At 52.5% G+C, this 24744-nt stretch overlaps 1 protein-coding gene across 1 annotated transcript in view; it reads right to left on the reverse strand.

Annotated features, from left to right (window-relative positions):
* NEO1 (neogenin 1) overlaps positions 1–24744 on the reverse strand; it is a 326802-nt gene that overhangs the window by 114906 nt on the left and 187152 nt on the right. Inside the window, exons 6-7 of the mRNA XM_054168810.1 lie at positions 2823–2977; positions 346–466 (exon numbers count right to left, since the gene is read on the reverse strand). Of these exons, the coding sequence (XP_054024785.1) occupies positions 346–466; positions 2823–2977 (276 nt within the window). The remainder of the gene's footprint in view (positions 1–345; positions 467–2822; positions 2978–24744) is intronic.

Consider the following 24744-nt stretch of genomic DNA (forward strand, 5'->3'; position numbering starts at 1 on the left):
TTCTTTTGCAGTGTGCTCCATCACTGCTGCTGCTTCACTGTGGTCACTTTAGGGGTTGTTTTCATTTTGGCCAGGCTCTCAGCAATAGTTCAGCTCTCTGGCTGCAGCTTATTACTGCACTCCCTATTTTCTGTGTAGTTTCCAAACTCCAAGGTGAATCCTCTAGAACTCCTGAGATTTTCCTAAGTAACTCTTAAGTGTACAGAAGACAACACTGAAGCCCTCCTCTCATTAAAAAAGGCCACAACAGAGTTCTAGGTGCAACACAGCCCCTGGATACGGCCCCTTGAAACTGCTCCTCCTCATCTGTTCGGGGAGGAACTGCGTTGTCAGGGTTTAGCTTACCGACGTCAAGGATTATCAGCTGGGCTCCAGCCTGTGCATTTCCAACATCATTTTCTGCAATGCACTGATAGAATCCTTCATCTGATTTCACCAGACCCAAAACTTGCAGATTATGTTCTTTCTGAAGTGGAAAGGGAAGAAAACAAAACCAAACAACACAACACTTAGCACTTGCAACAACAAGGTGGGCGTTAGGGCACATTACCGCGACAGAAGACACTCCCGAGCACTTACACGGCAAAGTGGATTGGTAGTTCCTGTCTGATTTCATCTCTTTTGCACTGAATCCTCAAATTATAAGGTATCACAAAGCAGCAAGCAGCTCTTCCTAATGGCTATCATTTTCTAGCATCACATATCAGTGGCAAGTCATAACATTTCCACAGGCATTCGGAGGGTATTTGAGGCGCTGCCTGGAACTGCGGAGCTCACCCTTACAGTCCTCCAAGCCCAGGTAGAGCCAATTACACAACCATTAACTTCTCAGCTACATCTCAATAATGGCTTCTACTACATCTAAAATTTCCCTCTAGAAGTACCTATGTGCCAAAACTCATGATCCACAGCTCAGTTATATTTGTACTTTAACTCCCGGTATCATTGCTCGCAGACAGCTGCAGCAAATGCAGCCAGGCTGAGAACGCTCTCAGCAAGCCTGAACGTTAACATGTTCAGCTGCTCTGCTCTGCTGAGACCCCAGCTGGAATACTCTGTCCAGTTTTGGGATCCCAAGTTCAAGAGAGACAGGGATCTGCTGGAGAGAGTCCAGTGGAGGCTATGAGGATGAGTGGGGGATTTAAACATCTCTGCTATGAAGAAAGGCTGAGTGCCCTGGGGCTGTTTAGTCTGGAGAGGAGAAGGCTGAGAGGGATCTGATCAATATCTACCAATATCTCAGGGGGGGATGTCAGGATAGAGGTGGCAGGCTCCTTTCAGTGGTGTCCAGTGATGGGACAAGGAGCAACAGGTACAAGCTGGAACACAGGAGGTTCCACCTCAACATGAGGAGAAACTTCTGTACTGTGAGGGTGCTGGAGCCCTGGAGCAGGCTGCCCAGGGAGGTTGTGGGATTCCACAACCTGGAGACTCTCAAACTCCATCTGGAGGCTTTCCTGTGTGACCTGCCCTAGGAAACTCTGTTTTGGCAAGGGGGTTGGACTCAATGATAGAATAGAATAGAATGGAATAGAATTAACCAGGTTGGAAGAGACCTCAAAGGTCACCAAGTCCAACCTATCACCCAACACCTCCTGACTAGCTAAGCCATGGCTCCAAGCACCACGTCCAGTCCCCTCTTGAACACCTCCAGGCATGGGGACTCCACCAGCTCCCTGGGCAGCACATCCCAAGGGCCAATAACTCTTTCTATGAAGAACTTCTTCCTTAACATCCAGCCTAAACCTCCCCTGGCACAGCTTGAGGCTGTGTCCTGTTGTTCTGGAGGTCCATTCCAAGCCCTACCATCCTGTGAGTAACATGCAACTCCGTCACCAAGCTTGTGTCTGTCTGTCTCTCATGGAAAATCTTAGTGTATAAAAACCCCCAAATTCTTACATCTTAAGCAACATGTCATAGAATCATAAAATGGTCTGGGTTGGAAGGGACCTCCCAAGGTCATCTAATCCAACCCCCCCTGCAGTCAGCAGGGACATCCCCAACTAGATCAGGCTGTCCAGAGCCTCGTTGAGCTTCAGCTTGAATGTCATAGAATCATAGAATTCTTAGGGTTGGAAGGGACCTCAAGGATCACCACACTACTTTAATGTGGGGCATCCTGTACTGGCTCACAAGATGCAGCACTTCTTGCCTGCAGATAGTGAAAGCTGAAATTAGATATCATAGAATTGTCAGGGCTGGAAGGGAGCTCAAGGCTCAGCCAGTTCCAACCCCCTGCCATGGGTCACCTCACACTACAGCAGGTTGCTCACAGCCACCTCCAGCCTGGCCTTCAACACCTTCAGGCAGGAGGCTTCCACCACCTCCCTGGGCCACCTGTGCCAGTGTCTCACCACCCTCCTGGGGAACAACTTCTTCCTCACAGCCAATCTCAATCTCCCCACTTCTAGTTTTGCTCCATTGTCCCCAGTCCTATCCCTCTCTGACACCCTCCAAAGTCCCTCCTCTTGGAGCCCCCTTCAGATACTGGAAGGCCACAAGAAGTCTCCTGGGAACCTTCTCTTCTCCAGACTGAACAGCCCCAGCTCCCTCAGTTTGTATCAGTATCTCCAGGGATGGGGCCTCAACCAGTTGCAGTGGGGCAACCTGTTGCAGGGTTCCACCACCCTCGTGGTAAAAGACTTTGTTCTTAAGTCTTTGTCAATAAAACAACTGCCTTCCAAAGCAGCCACTTCCCTTCCAGCCCCCAGGCATCACCCAGGAGCCGGCTCCCCCAAGAACAGCCACCCTCTGTGTGCGTGGGCCGGGTGGCTGACACGCAGCACCGGCTGCAGGCCCTCCCCAGGGGGCAGCATACTTACAACAATCTTGAAGTAGTCGCTTGGGATCACCACGTCTCCGTTCTTGAGCCACTTGACGGTGGGAGTTGGCTTCCCAGTCACCTCGCACTCGAAGACGATGTCCATGGACTCGTGGGCGTACAGGTCGGCAGGCCGCCTCAGGAACGCCGGGGGAGCTGCGCAGGGGTGAGCAGAGAGCAGAGCGGGCGTCAGCAGCCACAGCACCACAGCGCTCGTGCTGGGCTCGAACGGGACTCAGGGCAGCGAAAGTGATTTCTGCAGGGACTCCAGCACCAAGGGGAGCCACGCTGGCTGAAATTTTCAGGTGAGGGCTTGCCAGAAGCTGCCCCAAGCTCTGCGTTACTGCAGGCCCATGGGATGTTAGGGGCTGGAAAGGACCTCTGGAGGTCTTTTGAGTCCAACCCCCCTGCAGGACAGCACCATATAATCTAGCTCAGGTTGCAGAGGAATGCATCCAGATGGGTCTGGAAGGTCTCCAGAGAAGGAGACTCCACAACCTCTCTGGGCAGCCTGCTCCAGGGCTCTGTGACCCTTACAGTAAAGAAGTTCCTCTTCATGTTGAGGTGGAAGCTCCTGTGCTGGAGTTCACATTTTAATGACCTCTGGAGAATACATCAAAGGAGGAATCACCATGAGGTGTATAAAGGGTCAAGTTAAAAAGCATTTTAAAACCAAGAGACACAGATGCCATGTGGGAAAAAGCCTTTCAGTGGTTGGGGAACATGTTGCAGTCCCTTGTCTGCCAGAGGCTACCTGCTGGAGAGACCACAGCAGACAGAGGGCTCCAGACATCATTTGAAATCGCTTCCTTTGCCAGCTCAGGTTTCATCTAAGCAAATCACTGAGTGCTTAACTGTGCAATGCATGCCCCCTCTCACTAACAGAGAATCTTGTGGGAGCAGCTCCCCAGCAAGACAAAGCAAGGCTACCCCAAAGCCTTCATCCCTTCCTGCAGCCAAGGTTATTAGTTTACAAAACAGGAGAGACAGCAAGTTAGATCTGAAACTAAAGGAAAGAGGCTAAGAGAAGAGTGGCTGTCTACAACTTCTCCATCATGTACACCTGGCTGTGTGGTAGGTCCACTCTGTCCTGGTTCTGAGCCAGAAGCTGCCCAGGGCAAAAGGACAGAAAAAGATCATAGAATGGTCCAAGCCAGAAGGGACCTCCAAAGCTCATCCAGTCTGACCTCCCCCACAGTCAGCAGGGACATCCCCTACTAGATCAGGCTGCCCAGGGCCTTGCTGAGCCTCACCTTGAATGGGGCCTCAGCCACCTCCCTGGGCAACCTGTTCCACTACCCTCATAGTGAAGAACTTACTCCAGATATCCAATCTAAATCTGCTCTGCTCTAGTCTGAAGCCATTGCCCCTGGTCCTGCCCCTGCAGGCCTTTGCAAACAGTCTCTCTCCATCCTTCTTGTAGCCCCTTCAGGTCCTGGCAGGCTGCTCAGCGCCTTCTCTTCTCCAGGCTGAACACCCCCAGCTCCCTCAGCCTGTGCTCAGAGCAGAGCTGCTCCAATCCCCTGATCATTCTTATGGCCTCCTCTGGACCCTGAGGGCTGCAGAGCTGCACACAGTCCTGCAGGTGAGGTCTCCCCAGAGCAGAGCCCAGAAGCAGAATCACCTCTCTGGCTCTGCTGGCAACACAGCTTTGGATGCAGCCCAGGCTGTGATTTGCCTTCTGTGCTGCTCACACTGCCTGCTCCTGCCCAGCTTCTCCCCCACCAGCACTCCAAGTCCTTTTCCACAGTGCTAAAGATAGTTTACCCTTTCCCAAAGAGTAACTTAAAAATGCTCCACACTGGGTTGGAAGTTTAAATGGAAATTCTATGTATGAACAAAGGCATTCAGGGAAAAGAGATGTGTTCACAAATCAGGCTCAGTTCTTCACCTGGGCCTAGCAGGAAAGAACCTTCCAGAGCCTTCCAAAAACCTCCACCTCACTCAGCCTCAGCAGCCCCGAGAGTAGCCAAGCTGCCTGCCCACTAGACCCAGGCCTACTGCAGGCTTCAACAGACCCTGTGGTGGAGCTGGGAATTTGCTGCCAGCCAAGGCCAAGAGAGAAAAACCTCTCCCCCATAAAAGTGATGGAGAGAAGAGAGAGAGAATTGGCTGTGCACTCCCTTCCACAGAGAGACACAGGAAAATGGAACTGAATGACGGATCACAATACCCTGGGGGGAACTGCCCATCCCCCTGGGACTCTCCAGCCTCTGGAGGACCTTTCTTTGTGCTTATACCAATTAACTCTTGATTGCCCTTATCCTACAACACACAGGAAGGGTCTGAATGTGCTGGAACATGTCCAGAGAAGGGCCAAGAGGATGAGCAGAGGGCTGGAGCTGCTCTGCTATGAGGACAAACTGAGAGAGTTGGGGTTGTGCAGTCTGGAGAGGAGAAGGCTCTGAGGAGACCTAATTGTGGCCTTCCAGGATCTGAAGGGGACTACAAGAAAGCTGGGGAGAGACTTTGGAGGGTGTCAGGGAGGGATAGGACTGGGGGGGATGGAGCAAAACTAGAAGTGGGGAGATTGAGATTGGCTGTGAGGAAGAAGTTGTTCCCCAGGAGGGTGGTGAGAGCCTGGCACAGGCTGCCCAGGGAGGTGGTGGAAGCCTCCTGCCTGGAGGTGTTTGCAGCCAGGCTGGAGGTGGCTGTGAGCAACCTGCTGTGGTGTGAGGTGTCCCTGGCCATGGCAGGGGGGTTGGCACTGGCTGATCCTTGAGCTCCCTTCCAACCCTGACAGCTCTGTGATTCCATGATACCAGAGCAGCTCATGACCAGCACTGCTTTATGGATCCAAACCATACTGCGTGATCCACACACCAGAAGTTTTTCAGAGGCCTTTGTACTCAATCTCTGAAGTCAGTAGGGACCTGAAAGGTAAAACTCAATTCATAAGAAGCTTTCAAAATGACTAGACACAGAGCTAGGAAAGGCAAAATTTGATCCAGATGAAACTTTCAAAAACTAATGGGAAGCTAGGATGAAACAACCCTGGGATGCCACTGCCTCATGTATTTGCCCTTCCCTAGATGCATCCTACTGCTGTCAGCCTGTGACAGATCATTGCTCTCTCATCATTAGCCATTTTTAACTAATGACTGATTTTGTTCCTGTCTCCTTGATCAATAGTTTCTGTCCTCAGTTCCCTTCAATCTCTGTCTCCACGTGTATACAGAGACACACAGGCTTATTGATTCTCCAAGTGCCAACAGCAGTGACAAGAGCTGCTGGGAACATGGGAAGTCAGTTTGTCCAGGAATGTGGAAATGCTCCCATTTCCATAATGCTCACAGAGGCCCAGATTGCACTGGTTTGGCAGGGACCCTCAAAGGTCATCTTGTCCAACCCCCCTGAGCAGGGAGGAACACCTCCGACTAGATCAAGCTGCTCAGAGCCACATCAAGCTTGACCTTGGATGTCTCCAGGGACAGGGCCTCAACCCCATCCCTGGGCAACCTGTTCCAGTATTTCCCCACTCTCACTGTGCAGAACTTCTTCCTGATGTCCAACCTGAATCTACCCTGCTTCAGTTTCAAACCATTGCCCCTCATCCTATTGCTAAGTCCCTCTCCAGTTCTCCTGTAGCCCCTTCAGGTACTGGAAGGCTGCTCTAAGGTCTCCCTGCAGCCCTCTCCAGGATGAACAAGCCTAACTGTCCCAGCCTGTCCCCACAGGGCAGATGTTCCAGCCCTCTGATCATCTGTGTGGCCTCCTCTGGACCCGCTCCAGCAGGTCCATGTGTCTCTTGTGTTGGGGGCCCCAGGGCTGGGCACAGTGCTCCAGATGAGTTCTCACCAGAGCAGAGCAGAAGGGTAGAATCACCTCTCTTCACCTGCTGGCTACGCTGTTTCTGATGCAGCCCAGGATGCCCAGGAAAATGTCCACACAGGTTAGGAAAGTCTCCAGGGAAAGAGACTCCACAGCCTCTCTGGGCAGCCTGCTCCGTGGCTCTGTGACTCTCACAGTAGAGAAGTTTCTCCTTGTGTTGAGGTGGAACCTCCTGGGTTCCAGCTTGTACCTGTTGTTCCTTGTCCCATCACTGGGTGCCACTCAGAAGAGCCTGGCACCTCCATCTTGACACCCAGCCCTGAGATACTTAGAGACATTCAGGTCTCCTCTCTCAGCCTTCTTTTCCACAGACTGAATAGCTTCAGGTCTCTCAGCCTTTCCTCACCAGACAGATGTTCCAGTCCCTTCAACACCTTCACAGCTCTCTGTTGGACTCTACCCAGTAGCTCCCTGTCCCTCTTGAACTGGGGAGCCCAGAACTGAGCACAGCATTCCAGACGTGGTCTAACTAGGGCAGAGTAGAGTGTGAGGAGAACCTCCTTCAAGCTGCTGCCAGGTGCACAATGGGAGGACCTTGTCACAAACCCTTGGGGCCCAGACATCTCTGGCAGCACTCCATAGTTTTTCCTATGTTGCCAGCAGTTTAGACATCCCTCAAAATCCACCCCCTAGGCAAGAAACTTCCATGACAGCTAGCAGAAAACAGGTAGCAAACCCCAAACTGAACCACAGAACACAGAGCAGTCACAGTTTGGACACTGAACAGGTCAAGAGATGAAGGTAACAGGGAGGGAGAAGCACCAGAAGGGCATGGATGGACTGCCACACCTCAAACTAGCGCAAAGCAAAGGCCCAGGATTTCTTCTGCTTCCTCCACAGATGTTTCACTTGGAGTGAAGGCATTTGGAAACTACTGGAGCATCTTTAGCAACCAATACTACTTTAATGTGGGCATCCTGCACTGGCTCACAAGATGCAGCACTTCTCACCTGCAGAAAGTGAGAGGGGAATTAGATATCACAGAATTGCCAGGGCTGGAAGGGAGCTCAGGGCTCAGCCAGCTCCAACCCCCTGCCATGGGCAGGGACACCTCACACCACAGCAGGTTGCTCACAGCCACCTCCAGCCTGGCTGCAAACACCTCCAGCCAGGAGGCTTCCACCACCTCCCTGGGCAGCCTGTGCCAGGCTCTCACCACCCTCCTGGGGAACAACTTCTTCCTCACAGCCAATCTCCATCTCCCCACTTCTAGTTTTGCTCCATTGTCCCCAGTCCTATCCCTCCCTGACACCCTCCAAAGTCCCTCCCCAGCTTTCTTGTAGCCCCCTTCAGGTACTGGAAGGCCACAGTTTGGTCTCCTGGGAGCCTTCTCTTCTGCAGACTGAACAGCCCCGACTCCCTCAGCCTCTCCTTTGACTTGCTCTCAACAGATCTCTGATTTGGGAAATGAAGAATTTGCAACACATTCTTCTCAGTTTTTCCAAGTGCTTTCCTGGCTCAAGGAGCAAATGCCAAGCTGCTTACAAAGGGCTAATAATACAGCAAGTGCTCACTTCATTAGCAATTACTTTCCAGCTAATTAATTAAAAAAATGCTTTAAAAATACACTTGCACACTTTAACTGTGCCAGTGGTTAAGCATCCACAGAGATTAGCCACCATGCAAGTACAGATGTTTGCTGGGAGAGAAGTTAAATTGATAACCAGAGTGCAAATGAGCCAATTAGCATCTAAAATAAGATTTGTAATGGCAGATGATGTGTTCTGCTACCAAACAGACAATTAAACTTCAAAGAAGACTTGGCAGCTCAGCCCACTCTTCTACCCCCCACCCCCCACCCCCCCCTTTAATATTAAGCAGGCAAATAACAACTATTGAAGTGGCAAGATGCTTGCACAGGACTTCACATGCTCTTCAAAGTCCCTATCCAAGAATATTTCCCCCCCCCCCTTTTCCATTTAAAGGACAAAGTAATTTTATCACAGCAGCGACCAAAACAACCAAGACAAACAAACAGCTGAGTTAAACTTCTGAGCTAAAGCCCTGCCCAGGTGAAACACATGAAAAAGAAGATGGTTTATAAAGGCAACAGATGTAAAATGATGGGAGGATGAGTCCAGAGAAGGATGAGCAGAGGGCTGGAGCTGCTCTGCTATGAAGACAGACTGAGGGAGCTGGGGCTGATCAGTCAGGAGAAGAGAAGGCTCCCAGGAGACCTTCTTAGAATACATAGAATACATAGAATAAACCAGGTTGGAAGAGACCTTCAAGATCACCGCATCCAACCCATCAACCAATCCAACACCGCCCAAGCAACTAACCCATGGCACCAAGCACCCCATCAAGTCTCCTCCTGAACACCTCCAGTGATGGTGACTCCACCACCTCCCCAGGCAGCCCATTCCAATGGGCAATCACTCTCTCTGTGTAGAACTTCTTCCTAACATCTAGCCTGAACCTCCCCTGGTGCAGCCTGAGACTCTGTCCTCTTGTTCTGGTACTGGCTGCCTGGGAGAAGAGACCAACATCCGTCTGTCTACAACCTCCCTTCAGGTAGTTGTAGAGAGTAATAAGGTCACCCCTGAGTCTCCTCTTCTCCAGGCTAAGCAACCCCAGCTCCCTCAGCCTCTCCTCACAGGGCTGTGTTCCAAACCCCTCACCAACCTTGTTGCCCTTCTCTGGACTCGTTCCAGCAAGTCAACCTCCTTCCTAAACTGAGGAGCCCAGAACTGGACACAGGACTTGAGGTGCAGCCTAACCAGTGCAGTGTCCAGGGGCAGAATGACCTCCCTGCTCCTGCTGGCCACACTGTTCCTGATGCAGGCCAGGATGCCATTGGCCCTCTTAGCTGCCTGGGCACACTGCAGGCTCATGTTCAGTCTACCGTCAACCAGCACCCCCAGGTCCCTCTCAGCCTGACTGCTCTCCAGCCACACTGACCCCAGCCTGTAGCTCTGCATGGGGTTGTTGTGGCCAATGTGCAGAACCTGGCACTTGGCTGTGTTCAATCTCCTGCCCTTGGCCTCTGCCCATCTGCCCAGCCTGTCGAGGTCCCTCTGCAGAGCCTCTCTGCCCTCCAGCAGATCAACTCCTGCCCCCAGCTTGGTGTCATCAGCAAATTTACTGATGATGGACTCAATGCCCTCATCCAGATCATCAATAAAGATGTTAAAGAGCATGGGGCCCAGCACTGATCCCTGGGGCACACCACTGGTGCCTGGCTGCCTGCTGGCTGTGGCACCATTCACCACCACTCTCTGGGCTCAGCCTCCAGCCAGTTCCTAACCCATCGCAGTGTGCTCCCATCCAAGCCATGGGCTGACAGCTTGGCCAGGAGTTTGCTATGGGGAACGGTGTCAAAGGCCTTGCTGAGGTCCAGGTAGACTCCATCCACAGCCTGCCCCACACCCACCAGGCAGTCACCTGGGCATGGAAGGAGATCAGGTTGATCAGGCAGGACCTGCCCTTCCTAAACCCATGCTGGCTGGGCCTGATCCCTTGGCCATCCTCTAAGTGTTGTGTGATTGCACTCAGGATGACCTGCTCCATAATCTTGGCTGGCACTGAGGTCAGGCTGACAGGCCTGGAATTCCCTGGCTCATCCAACCAGCCCTTCTTGTGGATGGGTACCACGTTGGCCTTGCAGGATCTGAAGGGGGCTGCAAGAAAGCTGGGGAGGGACTTTGGAGGGTGTCAGGGAGGGATAGGACTGGGGGGGATGGAGCAAAACTAGAAGAGGGTAGATTCAGATTGGATGTGAGGAGGAAGTTGTTCCCCAGGAGGGTGGTGAGAGCCTGGCACAGGCTGCCCAGGGAGGTGGTGGAAGCCTCCTGCCTGGAGGTGTTTGCAGCCAGGCTGGAGGTGGCTGTGAGCAACCTGCTGTGGTGTGAGGTGTCCCTGCCCATGGAACTGGCTGATCCTTGAGGTCCCTTCCAACCCTGACATTTCTGTGACTCTGTGAGGAGCTGAGGAACCACACACATGCAAGAGGAATTGTAACCAAGGTGAAGTGGAAAAGGGAATGGATGCTGGGCATGGATCCCATCCCATCACTACAGGAGGTCAGAAGCAGAGGGAAACAAATTCACAGAATCATAGAATTGTGAGAAACAGCTTGGGCTGTTCAAAAGCTAAAGGATTCCAACCCTTTCTGCAGCTATGTGGAGAGCACTGAAGGAGCAACACATTGATTCTGATCTTTCCAGAACAAGTCTCTCCTCCAATGTCTTCCCAGTGGTCAGCAGCTCTTGCCTGTTCTCTCTCATTAAGCGAGAGATTCTGCGGCCTTCAGGGGCACAGTCGAAAGAGTCTATTTTGAGTTCAACCATCTGTACTGCTTCAAATGAGGGAGACATTAATTACACTCAGTCCTCCTCTCCATCTCTTGAAGAGCATTCCTTGCAGTCTTACTGATGTGGGAACAAAGGTTTCTGGTTTTATGATCCCATTTCAAACCTGAACCATCAAGCCAGGCTGCACTACACAAGAAATGCAGAATTAACTCCTCCGAAACTTCAACTTTCTGAGCTGCAAGCACAGTAAACCTTCTCCTACAATAACCAAAGCTGCTGCTCCAGAGGAGTGCTCATATTTATGCACATTAACCTTTCCTGTAAGTCAAAACCCCTCCACACTGCTCCACAGAAAGAGGAAGAAAATCCTAATGGTGGCAAAGGAGCAACTCCTGACGATCAGCAGCCAAGGAATCACCGAATGGCTCAGGCTGGAAGGGACCAGAGGTCATCGACTCCAACCTCTCTGCCATGGGCAGGGACACCTCTCAACTAGACTAGGCTCAAGGCCTCATCTGACCTGGCCTTGAACACCTCCAGGAACAGGACATCCACACGTCTGTAGGCAACCCATTCCAGAGTCTTGCCAGCCTTGCACTGAAGAACTTCTTCCTCAGCTCCAGTCTAACCAGAGAATCATAAAGGCTGGAAAAGACCTCAAAGATCATCAAGTGCAACCTGGCACTCAAGACCTCATGACTACTAAAGCATGGCTCCAAGTGTCACATCCTCCAAGAAGGACATTGAAGGGCTGGAGCAGGTCCAGAGAAGTGCAACAAAGCTGGGGAAGGGTCTGGAGAGCAGGGCTGGGGAGGAGCAGCTGAGGGAGCTGGAGGGGTTCAGTGTGGAGAAGAGGAGGCTGAGGGGAGACCTCACACAATCACTAAGGTTGGAAAAGACCTCAAAGATCATCAAGTCCAACCCATCACCACAGACCTCATGACTAAACCCTGGCACCAAGTGCCACATCCAATCCCCTCTTGAACCCCTCCAGGGATGGGGACTCCACCACCTCCCTGGGCAGCACAGCCCAACGGCCAACAACTCTCTCAGTGAAGAACTTTCTCCTCACCTCCAGCCTAAACTTCCCCTGGCACAGCTGGAGACTGTGTCCTCTTGTTCTGGTGCTGGGAGAGGAGACCAACCCCCTCCTGGCTACAACCACCCTTCAGGCAGTTGCTCTCCCTCAGCTTCAAACCATTCCCTCTTGACCTGTCTCTAGATATCCTTAGGAAAAGCCCCACTCAGCCTCCCTGTAGGATCTCTTCAGGTACTAGAAGGCAGCTTTAAGGTCCCCTGGAGTCTTCTCTTCTCCAGCTGAACACCCCCAGCTCCCTCAGCCTATCCTCACAGCAGAGCTGCTCCAGCCCTTGGATCACCCTTGTGGCCCTCTTCTGGACTCACTCCAATAGTTCCACATCCTTCTTAGGGTGGGAAAATGAACCCCCACCGAGGCAGCACAGGTCTCCCCCTCAAGCAGGCAGCCCATTTAGACCACCACATGAAGAGGAAACTCAGAAAGTCTGAGAAAAGGTCGACACCACCTCCGCTTTGCTCTTCCCCCACACCCTCTGAGGTGACCTCCTTGTTCCCTGCAGAAGAACTCTCTCCTTGCTCCCATGAATTCACCAGACTCCTGCAGTGTGGCCATTTCTGCTTCCTCAGCCATCTAGAAATGGCCTCAATCCCCCCCACAGCAGGAGTGTGTTTCCTGAAGTCAGACAGTTGAATCACACTTCTTGGCACCAGCTCTGAATCCCCTTCCCCCTACACATCTGCCCATGGCAAACATCTCTTCAGCCAGCAGTGCTTGCTGCTGACATCAGTGCTGCTGGACATCAAGTTCCCCATCAGACAGCAATGTGTCCTCGTGGACAAGAAGACCTCTGGTCTGGTGCATGAAGATGAGTGTGGCCAGCAGGTTGAGGGAGGATCTTCCTGCCCACATCTGGAGGACTGTGTCCAGTTGTGGGCTCCCCAGTTCAAGAGAGACAGGGAACTACTGGAGAGAGTCAAATGGAGGCTAGAGCAACCCCACCTCACTGCAACCTCCTTTCAGGGAGCTGCAGAGAGCAAATCCCTGAAGGCAGGTTGTAGCCAGGAGGGGGCTGGTCTCTTCTCCCAGGCAGGCAAGCAGCACCAGAACAAGAGGACACAGTCTCAAGCTGTGCCAGGAGAATTTTAGGCTGGAGGTGAGGAGAAAATTCTTCCCAGAGAGTCATTTGCCACTGGAATGTGCTGCCCAGGGTGGTGGTGGAGTCCCCATCCCTGGAGGGGTTCAAGAGGGGATTGGATGTGGCACTTGGTGCCAGGGTTTAGTCATGAGGTCTGTGGTGATGGGTTGGACTTGGTGATCTTTGAGGTCTTTTCCAACCTTAGTGATTGTGTGAGGTTTCCCCTCAGCCTCCTCTTCTCCACACTGAACCCCTCCAGCTCCCTCAGCTGCTCCTCCCCAGCCCTGCTCTCCAGACCCTTCCCCAGCTTTGTTGCCCTTCTCTGGACCTGCTCCAGCCCTTCAATGTCCTTCTTGGAGTGACTGGCCCAAACCTGAGCACACAGTGGTACACAGTTATACAAATGATCTGCTCTTCCCCTCAAGTGTATCCTGGAAAGAGAGGAAATGACACTTTAAATGGAAATGGGGAATTAAAAAGGTCTTTCATGAGAACAGCAGAGGTATCTGGATTAGTATGCTGGGGGGGGGTGGGGGGGAAGAGAGATTTAACCCCCCCAACTACACCCCAGGCAAAGGAGAAGTCTCTGCAACCTCTAAGCAGGGCTGTCATGTCCTTAAAACACACTTCATATGCAGCTGGAAAATTTGCATAGGAAACAAAAGCTGACACAAAGGAACCTTTTCAGAGGCACATCCACAGCATAGGAAACTGTCAAATGAATGTAGTCAAAAAAAGAAAGAAAGAAAGAAAGGGAAAAAAAATCATCAGTGGAGCAAGCAAGGCTCCAAAAGGTGATGAAAATGTAAACTACTGCAGGCACAGCAGTTTGCATTGTGCAGCTGCTGAAGCATCCACGGCATGGCGATGGGATCTGAGGGGTGCAGAAGGGCAGGAGATGACCAGATTGCAACTGGGATTAATTTGGAAACAAGTATTTTACATTTAGAGTGAAAAGCTTGCATTCAGAGGCTGGCAAAGGATGAACTATCCAAAGGCCAGGCCCTGAATAAATATTTCAGGAGCAGACACTAAAAAGGTAATAAGATTCACTCACGCTACAGCTACCATGAAGCCAGGTAAGGATGGACTGGGGCTGCTCAGCCTGCAGAAGAGAGGGCTCCTGGGACACCTCAGAGCAGCCTGAAGGGGGCTACAGGAGAGCTGGGGAGGGACTTGTCACAAGGGTTGAGAGTGCCAAGATGAGGGGCAATGGATTGAAGCTGGAAGAGGGAAGATTGAGACTGAAGATGAGGAAGGAATTCTTGACAGTGGTGTGGGGAGACTCTGGCACAGGTTGCCCAGGGAGCCTGTGGATGTCCCCTCCCTGGAGGTGTTCAAGGCCAGGCTGGATGAGGCCTTGGTCTAGTGGGAGGTATCCCTGCCCATGGTAGAGGGATTGGAACTAGATGGTTTTTAAGGTGCCTTCCAACCCAAATATTCTGTGCTTCCATGAAGAGTACAGAACAATGACAAGTTCAAGAGAGCTGCACTCAGTGACCTTCAAATCTTTTCCAAGCAAAAAAAGATTCTATCATCCTATGGAAATGACACAGAACCACAGAAAGTCAGAGGCTGGAAAGGACCTCAAAAGCTCACCAGTCCACCCCCCCTGCCAGAGCAGGAGCACCCAGGGCAGGTCACACAGGAACACAGCCAGGTGGGGTTGGAATAGCTCCAGAGAGGGAGACTCCACAGCCCCCCTGGGCAGCCTGTGCCAGGGCTCTGTCACCCTCACAGGGAAATAATTCTTTCTCCTGTATCCATGGAGCTTCCTCTGCCTCAGCTTCCACCACTGCCCCTTGTGCTGGCATTGGGCATCCCCCAGCAGAGCCTGGCTCCAGCCTCTGGGCACTCACCCTGCACAGCTTTACAAACTTGAATGTGGTCAACCCTCAGGCTCCTCCTCTCCAAGCTGAAGAGCCTCAGCTCCCTCAGGCTCCCCTCAGAAGGGAGATGCTGCACTCCCTTCATCATTTTTGTGGCTCTTCCATTCTAGGAAAATTCTCTTGCTCAGTGAGAAAGGTAGAATAAAAATACCAGGCTATGACTTAATAAATGTGCATTTCTTCCACAGGGAGAGGGAATAAAATGTACAGCAATGGATTAGCAAGAAATAGCAATAAATCTTGCAGAGAAAGGCCTGAGAAACACAGACTTCATCCAAGACCAGAAATACAACCCTGCAGTAAATGTGAGTCTTAAGAAGTGACCATACAAGGAGGCCCGACAGCAGCTCCTGACCCTCCTCTTCCACCCAACAGGTAGTAATGCAGAGGGACCTCGACCGACTGGACAGATGGGCAGAGGCCAACAGGATGGCATTCAACAAGTCCAAGGGCCAGGGGCTGCACTTTGGCCACAGCAACCCCAGGCAGAGCTACAGGCTGGGGACAGAGTGGCTGAGAGCTGCCAAACAGAGAGGGACCTGGGGGTGCTGATTGACAGCTGCCTAAACATGAGCCAGCAGTGTGCCCAGGGGGCCAAGAGGGCCAAGGGCATCCTGGCCTGCATTAAGAATAGTGTAGCCAGCAGGAGCAGGGAGGTCATTGTGCCCTGTGCTCTGCATTGGTTAGGCCACACCTTGAGTCCTGTGTCCAGTTCTGGGCCCCTCAGTTTAGGCAAGATGTTGAGTTGCTGGAAGGTGTCCAGAGAAGGGCAACAAAGCTGGGGAGGGGTCTGGAGCACAGCCCTGGCAGGAGAGGCTGAGGGAGCTGGGGTTGCTTAGCCTGGAGAAGAGAAGGATCAGGGGTGACCTCATTGCCCTCTACAACTACCTGAAAGGTGGTTGTGGCCAGGAAAGGGTTGGTCTCTTCTCCCAGGCAACCAGCACCAGAACAAGAGGACACAGTCTCAAGCTGTGCCAGGGGAGGTTTAGACTCGAGGTGAGGAGAAAGTTCTTCACCGAGCGAGTCGTTCGTCATTGGGATGTGCTGCCCAGGGAGGTGGTGGAGTCCCCATCCCTGGAGGTGTTCAAGAGGGGACTGGATGTGGCACTTGGTGCCATGGTCTAGCCAGGAGGTCTGTGGGGACACGTTGGACTCGATGATCCTTGGGGTCTCTTCCAACCTTAGTTATACTGTGAGACTGTGAGACTGTGAATGCCTGGGCTGGCCGTGGGCCTGGGGCAGCTCAGAGCAAACATGATCTCTGATTTACAGGAAAGCAATAAAAATGATCAATGAGTCAGAAAATTGGCTGCAAAGGGGAAATGGAACTCCTGGCTGCAGTTATTTGAGCAAAGATGAAGCAGTCATGGAATCAGACACTGCACCTAGGTGAGAGAGCTGACTGCAGACACAGTGACTGTGATAGGGCAGGAAGAACAGCAAAGGTATGGAAGTACTTGTGTGAATACATAGAATACATAGAATACATAGAATAAACCAGGTTGGAAGAGACCTTCAAGATCATCACATCCAACCCATCAACCAATCCAACACCACCCAAACAACTAACCCATGGCACCCAGCACCCCATCAAATCTCCTCCTGAAAACCTCCAATGATGGCGACTCCACCACCTCCCCAGGCAGCCCATTCCAATGGGCAATCACTCTGTGTAGAACTTTTTTCTAACATCCAGCCTGAACCTCCCCTGGCGCAGCCTGAGACTGTGTCCTCTTGTTCTGGTACTGGCCGCCTGGGAGAAGAGACCAACATCCGTCTGTCTACAACCTCCCTTCAGGTAGCTGTAGAGAGCAATAAGGTCACCCCTGAGTCTCCTCCTCTCCAGGCTAAGCAATCCCAGCTCCCTCAGCCTCTCCTCACAGGGCTGTGTTCCAAACCCCTCACCAACTTTGTTGCTCTTCTCTGGACTCGTTCCAGCAAGTCAACCTCCTTCCTAAACTGAGGGGCCCAGAACTGGACACAGGACTCAAGGTGCAGCCTAACCAGTGCAGTGTACAGGGGCAGAATGACCTCCCTGCTCCTGCTGGCCACACTCTTCCTGATGCAGGCCAGGATGCCATTGGCCCTCTTAGCTGCCTGGGCACACTGCAGGCCTCATCCAGCCTGGCCTTCAACACCTCCAGGGAGGAGGCAGCCACAGCCTCCCTGAGCAGCCTGTGCCAGAGTCTCACCACCCTCACTGCAAAGAATTTCTTCCTCATCTCCAGTCTCAATTTCCCCTCTTCCAGCTTCCATTGCCCCTCATCCTGTCACTCCCAGCCCTGTAGCCCCCTTCAGGTACAGGAAGGCTGCTAAAAGGCCTCCTCAGGGCCTTCTCTTCTCCAGACTGAACAGCCCCAACTCTATCAGCCTGTCCCTGCAGCTGAGGTGCTCCAGCCCTCTGATCATCTTGGTGGCCTCCTCTGGGGCCACCTGCCTTTTAGTCACCATCACTGGAGGTGTTCAGGAGGAGACTTGATGGGGTGCTTGGTGCCATGGGTTAGTTGTTTAGGTGGTGTTGGATTGGTTGATGGGTTGGACTCGATGATCTTGAAGGTCTCTTCCAACCTGGTTTATTCTATTCTAAACACCAGGAGATTCCAGATGCAGCAAACACTCACCAAAATCTGGGAGCTGAGCAGGTTGGATTTGGATTGCAGGAAATCCCAGGTCACAGCCACACAGCCACAAATGGAAGTGACTGGGGAGGTTTCCAGGTGCAGAAATGCAGAGTGAGTTCTCTGAGCACACCACCTACCAGCAGCACTTCTCCTGATGGTTTTCACCTGTGAGATGCTTTAGTTGCAGGCCAGTTCAGTGCACTAATTGGATGCTGGCACTAAACCTTTGGCAGGATTTCCACATGATCCACAATCCCCTTAACCCCACCTACAGAAAGGTAGGAGCCAAGAACATCCGTTACTGCCCAGCAAGGTGCTCAGCAATAGTGAGAAGTGTTCAGAGAAACTCTCCTACAGGGACAGGCTGAGAGAGTGGGGGCTGTCCAGCCTGGAGAAGAGAAGGCTCCAGGGAGACCTTAGAGCCCTCCAGTACCTGAAGGGGCTACAGGAGAGCTGGGAAGGGACTTCTGACAAAAGCATGGAGTGACAGGATGAGGGGTGATGGCTTTAAACTGCAATAATCTCAATTTAAATTAGACATCAGGAGGAAATTCTTCCCCATGAGGGTGGTGGGGCACTGGAACAGGTTTCTAGGGTAGTTGTGGAGGATCTGAGCCTGGAAGTGTTGAAAGCCAAGTTGGATGGGGACTTGAGCAGCCTGAGCTAGTAGAAGGTGTCCACATGGCAGTGGGGTTGGAACTGGATGATCTTTAAGGTCCCTTCCACCCCAACCCACGCTATGATTCCATGAAACTGCCTTATCTAACCAGCATCTGCTGAAGATTCTGATCTGCACTGCACTGCTCTCACCATGACCATACCCTGAAGGCAGGCAAACAAAGGTTGCTTGTCAGTAGGACAAGTCCAGGAGCTGAGAAACAGTGAGGACTGCACAGTGCCACACAGCAGCCAGCTGCAGGTGTCAAGGATAAAAGAGAAGTGAAGCACAGCCCCAAAACCTCTCTGCATGTTCTCCCAGCATCCAGCAGCCCCTGGACAAGGGATTTCCCAGGAATCACAGAACTGTAGGAGAGTTGTGTTGTGGGGTTAAGATTGGATGTCTTAACCATGGAGAGGCCCTCCAGAAGGACCAGACAGCCCAGTGGGTGGACACCAGAAAAAGTGTAATCCTTGTTATGTTCATTCCCATAATCCTGCATCTCTTCCCCTCCATAAACAGGCATCATTGTTTGCTCTCACAGTATCACCAAGGTTGGAAGAGACCTCAAAGATCATCGAGTCCAACCTGTCACCACAGACCTCATGACTAAACCATGGCACCAAGTGCCACATCCAATCTTAAACACCTTCAGGGATGGTGATTCCACCACCTCCCTGGGCACCTCCCCCCCTCCATCACCTCCCCTTCTCCTCTCTCTGCTCTCTTCTCAGCTTCTCAGCCCTCTTACCTCTCTGGTGTTGTCTTGGGGGAGTTGAGGCTTTCAGCCTTGAGCAGCCTGGATAATTTTTGCTGCAGGATTCAGGCCTGGGGGTGGGGTGGTAGCTGGGTGGGCAGGGAGGTATTAAGGTACCGGGGGGGGGGGAGGGGGAGCATTGAGGCCTGGTGTTTTGGCCTGGTTAGGGGGAAGGCTTTGGATGATGTCAGCCTAGTGAGGTCTTGGTAAAGCCCAGGTTGGAGAGAACTTGGCCAAGGCTCAATATGAATTTGTACTGCTGTATAGAGTTGTGAATAGTATTGCATTTGACCTTTCCAACTGTGTGTGTTGAGTGGTTCGCTTCTGCTCCTCTGGGGAGGGGTGAAAGTGATGCTGTCTGCTCAAACCCACGACAAGTTGGAAGGGACCTCTGGGGGCTCAAGTCCCAACCCCCTGCCAGAGCAGGATCATCTAGGCCAGCCCACAGAGGAACACATCCAGGCAGGTTTGGCATCTCTGCAGAGAAGGAGCTTCCATGACCTCTCTGGGCAGCCTGCTCCAGGGCTCCAGCAGCCTCACACCAAGGAAGTTTTTGCCTCATGTTTAGGTGGAACTTCTCCGTTCCAGCTTGCGTGCGCCGCCCCTCATCCTATCACAGGAGCTTTAAAAGCCTGTTCTCTCTGCTGCCTGGTTGCAGGGAAGCCTTCAGCAGCCCTGATGCTTACAGCAGTGAGTTCTGTGGCAGGCTCCCTGAGAAAGTTTCCCCTTCTGTACACCTGAGTCACTCAGGCATGTGACGGCTCCTGGTTCAAGCGGCGCCGGCGTTCGCTTCCCTTTGCCTCCCGCACGGCGCTTGTGATGTTGCAGCAGAGAACACATCCTGAGGTTGCTTCTGCCTTTCATCATCCTTGTTACATCCCACACCACCTCTGGCTTCACTACACCTCGGAGCTTTGCTACATCTAACACGGGAGGGAGGGAGGGAGGAAGAGTTGCTCACTGCGTGTGCTACACAGAATCGAATCACAGAACTGTCAGGGCTGGAAGGGAGCTCAAGGCTCAGCCAGCCCCAACCCCCTGCCATGGGCAGGGACACCTCACACCACAGCAGGTTGCTCACAGCCACCTCCAGCCTGGCTGCAAACACCTCCAGGCAGGAGGCCTCCACCACCTCCCTGGGCAGCCTGTGCCAGGCTCTCACCACCCTCCTGGGCAACAACTTCTTCCTCATGTCCAGTCTGACTCTGCTTCTCACAGCAATGCACTGCAGAAGGACAAGCACCAACAGCCTGAACTGAGACACTGGAAGCAAACCATTCCCTGTTCATGAACAGTGTGATCCTGCCAGCAGCCTGCAGCATCCACAGCAGCAGATGGCCTGGGCTGCTCTTTGGGTCTGGGCTTCTCATAGTGGGCAGAAGGACTCTGAGTGAAGGGAGACATCTCTCAGGTGGGGTGAAGGAGAACCCCAGAATGCCAGCTTGGAAGGGACCCCAAGGAGCATCTGGGCCAACTTTCCAGGGGATGGTGGAGTTGCAATGAGCTGCCCTTAAAAACCTCTAGAGGGATGGGGCTTCCACCACCTCCCTGAGCAGCCTGTACCTAGGACCAGTGCAGGCTGAGCCAGCACCATAACCATTTTGCTGTTTGGGTGCCGATTCCTTTCCCAGCTCTTCACCTGCTTATGAAGGTCCTGCATCTCCCAAAGACCTGCAGATGACAGCTTCCAACGTGTCCTGCCTGTGCAGAACCTGGCAGCTCAGAAACCACTGCTCTTTAAACGTGCAGACTGGAACTGCATGTAACGCTGGCTGGGACATCGACCTCCGCCTGCCACTCACCTGCACACAACAAGGAGCTCCTGAGCGCTTCACACTCGGCATTCATTCTCACAACCCCAATCAGCTCTGAAGTGTGACAGTGAAGTTTGTCACCTCACAGCCCCCTTTTCCAGATCACTTCAAAAATTGCTGAGTAGTGCAGACTTGGCTCTGCTGCTCAAACCAACTCCTTCGGCCCGCTCGGATTTTCTACCTATTGAACACTTGATTTATTCTCTTTTATCTGGAGAAGAGAAAGCTACAGGCAGACCTTAGAGCAGCCTTCCAGTACCTGAAGGGGGCTACAAGAAAGCTGGGAAGGGACTTTTGACAAGGGCTTGGACTGCCAGGATGAGGGACGATGGCTTTGAGCTGGAAGAATAGAATAGAATAGAATAGAATAGAATAGAATAGAATAGAATAGAATAGAATAGAATAGACCAGACCAGGTTGGAAGAGACCTTCAAGCTCATGGTGTCCAACCTATCATCCAACACCACCTAACCAACTAACCCATGGCACCAAGCATCCTGTCAAGCCTCGCCCTGAACACCCCCAGCGACGGCGACCCCACCACCTCCCCAGGCAGCCCATTCCAATGGGCAATCACTCTCTCTGTGTAAAACTTCCTCCTAACCTCCAGCCTAAACCTCCCCTGGTGCAGCCTGAGACTGTGTCCTCTTGTTCTGGTGCTGGTTGCCTGGGAGAAGAGACCAACCTCTGCCTCACTACAACTTCCCTTCAGGGAGTTGCAGAGAGCAAGAAGGTCTCCCCTGAGCCTCCTCTTCTGCAGGCTAAGCAACCCCAGCTCCCTCAGCCTCTCCTCACAGGGCTGTGCTCCAGACCCCTCCCCAGCCTCCTTGCCCTTCTCTGGAGAAGTTCCAGCAAGTCAACTTCCTTCCTAAACTGAGGGGCCCAGAACTGGACACAGGACTCGAGGTGCAGCCTAAGCAGTGCAGTGTACAGGGGCAGAATGACCTCCCTGCTCCTGCTGGCCACACTGTTCCTGATGCAGGCCAGGATGCCACTGGCCCTCCTGGCCGTCTGGGCACACTGCAGGCTCACATTCAGCCTACCATCAACCAGCACCCCCAGGTCCCTCTCCACATGGCTGCTCTCAGCTACTCTGACCCCAGCCTGGAGATGAGGAAGAAATTGTTCCCAGTGGGGCTGGGGAGACCCTGGAACAGGTTGCCCAGGGAGGTTGTGAATGTCCCCTCCCTGGAAGTCCTTAAGCAACCTGGTTTAGTGCAAGGTGTCCCTGCCCATAGCAGTGGGGCTGGAACTAGATGATCTTGAAGGTCCCTTCCAACCCAAACCACCCTATGACTCTATGATCTACAAGAGCTGCCTCCTCTGACTCCACAGCTCTGTCATTTGAGGCTCAGTGAGAGAGACTGTTAGAAGGATTCTGGTAGTGGAAGAGCCTTCAGGAAGTTCTCAGTACTAAAGCTTGGCTTTTCCCCCACAGAACAGGCACAAAGGAATTCAAGACACAGTATTTGCTGGACACCATTGTTGTTCAGTATCACTTTTGTCAGCAGAACCGTTGCAGGCATCAGATTCACTCACCCACAGCTCCCACACTGACCAAACCTCTTCAGTCTGATTTTTGTTTGGGGTCTGATGAGGCAGTTGAAGTGCTAGGTTACACACTCCACACTTGAGAGCTCAGGATTTCACACTGAGACTCACTGAGAAATGCTGAGGGAGTGCCATCTGGTCCTGATGAGTACTCACTGTTCACTTCAGGCATTTGTTTTGAAAGGCATTTGACAATTTCAGGTAGCCTCCCCCCCCACCCAGGACCCTAATAGCTTAACAAAATAGAATTAAGAAAAAGCTTCCAATTTTGCTGGGAAGATGGAGCTCAAGAATTGATTTTTCTGCCTCAAGCCATCTTCTCACCCCTTTCTCTTCACCTTCAATCATCTGCTGACCCCCTGCTCTCACTGGCAGGTTTCCTGTCTGACAGGCTTGGGGCAAAAACCATCAGAAGATTTTTTATCCTATCAGCAAATGCTCAAAAGCTTTGTGTTGTTCTACTTGCAGGCACAGGGGAGGAAAAGAATGCTCTTTACCTTGCTGTCAGGAGACTCCTGGGTGGGGAGGCAGGGGGTTGGAGGAGTTTTTGTCTTCCCAATAGCACAGGGTGAACAGAACAAGAGGACACCAGGGGAGATTCAGGATGGATGTTAGGAAGTTGTTCTTCACAGACAGAGAGATTGGCCCTTGGGATGTGCTGCCCAGGGAGGTGGTGGAGTCACCATCCCTGGAGGTGTTTAGGGAGAGCCTGGATGAGGCCCTTGGTGCCAAGGTTTAGTTGATTAGCTTGTGTTGGGTGATAGGTTGGACTGGATGATCTCAAAGGTCTTCTCCAACCTGGTTAATTCTATTCTATCACACAGTTCCTAAACCACCACAACCACACCACTCTCCAGGTATCTCACCACTTTAGGCTGTGCCTTTTCATTTTGTTTTACTAAGCTTCATTTTGTTTTACTAAGCTTCCTTCAGATTGTGTAGATTGCCCTTTTGTAAGATGAAAAGCTGATGGTGAGGAGCAGTGTCACCACCCCACAGAGGCAAACAGCCTTAATACTGTGGGGAATCACAGAACTGTCAGGGTTGGAAGGGTGCTCAAGGCTCAGCCAGCTCCAAGCCCCTGCCATGGGCAGGGACACCTCACACCACAGCAGGTTGCTCACAGCCACCTCCAGCCTGGCTGCAAACACCTCCAGGCAGGAGGCTTCCACCACCTCCCTGGGCAGCCTGTGCCAGGCTCTCACCACCCTCCTGGGCAACAACTTCTTCCTCACAGCCAAGCTCAATCTCCCCACTTCTAGTTCTGCTCCATCCCCCCCAGTCCTATCCCTCCCTGACATCCTCAAAAGTCCCTCCCCAGCTTTCTTGGAGCACCCTTCAGACAGCCACAATGAGGTCTCCTGGGAGCCTTCTCCTCTCCAGCCTGCACAACCCCAACTCCCTCAGGCTGTGCTCACAGCAGAGCAGCTCCAGCCCTCTGCTCCTCCTCCTGGCCCTGCTCTGGACACCTTCCAGCACCTCCAGATCCTTCCTGCAATAGGGGCTCCAGAACTGGACACAGCACTCCATATTCTACCAGCTGGAGATCAGGATGTTGTGTGGGACAGTGGCTAAGGCTTTGCTCAGTTCCAGGTAAACAACATTAGTCTCCACTGCAAGAGATGCTGTGTTACAAACTTCAAGCACACCCCACTGTACCTTCTTGAAAACAAAGCAATGCATCACCTCTCATCACCTTGAGTCCTGTGTCCAGTTCTGGGCTCCTCAGTTTAGGAAAGATTTTGAGTTGCTGGAACTTCTCCAGAGAAGGGCAAGGAGGCTGGGGAGGGCTCTGGAGCACAGCCCTGGCAGGAGAGGCTGAGGGAGCTGGGCTTGCTTAGTCTGCAGAAGAGGAGGCTCAGGGGAGACCTTCTTGCTCTCTGCAACTCCCTGCAGGGAGGTTGGAGCCAGCTGGGGCTTGGGCTCTTCTGCCAGGCAGGCAAGCAGCCCCAGAACAAGAGGACACAGTCTGCAGCTGTGCCAGGGCAGGTTTAGGCTGAAGGGGAGGAGAAAGTTCTTGCCAGCAAGAGGAATTGGCCCTTGGGATGTGCTGCCCAGGTAGGTGGGGGAGTCCCCATGGCTGGAGGTGTTAAAGAGGGATTGGCTGTGGCCCTTGGAGCCATGGCTTAGTTGATTAGATGGTGTTGGGTGATAGGTTGGACTGGATGACCTCGAAGGTGTTTTCCAGCCTGGTTAATTCTGTTGTATTCAATTCTATCTGTGTGAACTCCTGGCACTGGGACAGCAGCTGTTGAGGCCAGGAGGGAAGGAATGACCACTCAGCAACACACTGCTGCTGCTAAGCTCCATTAATCAAGCAGACCAAGCAAGTGAGAGAGGCTGTGGCTGGGGACACTTGCTCATGGGTATTACCA

The sequence above is a fragment of the Dryobates pubescens genome, chromosome 17 (assembly GCF_014839835.1).
Source record: "Dryobates pubescens isolate bDryPub1 chromosome 17, bDryPub1.pri, whole genome shotgun sequence".
NCBI classification, from domain to species: Eukaryota; Metazoa; Chordata; class Aves; order Piciformes; family Picidae; genus Dryobates; species Dryobates pubescens.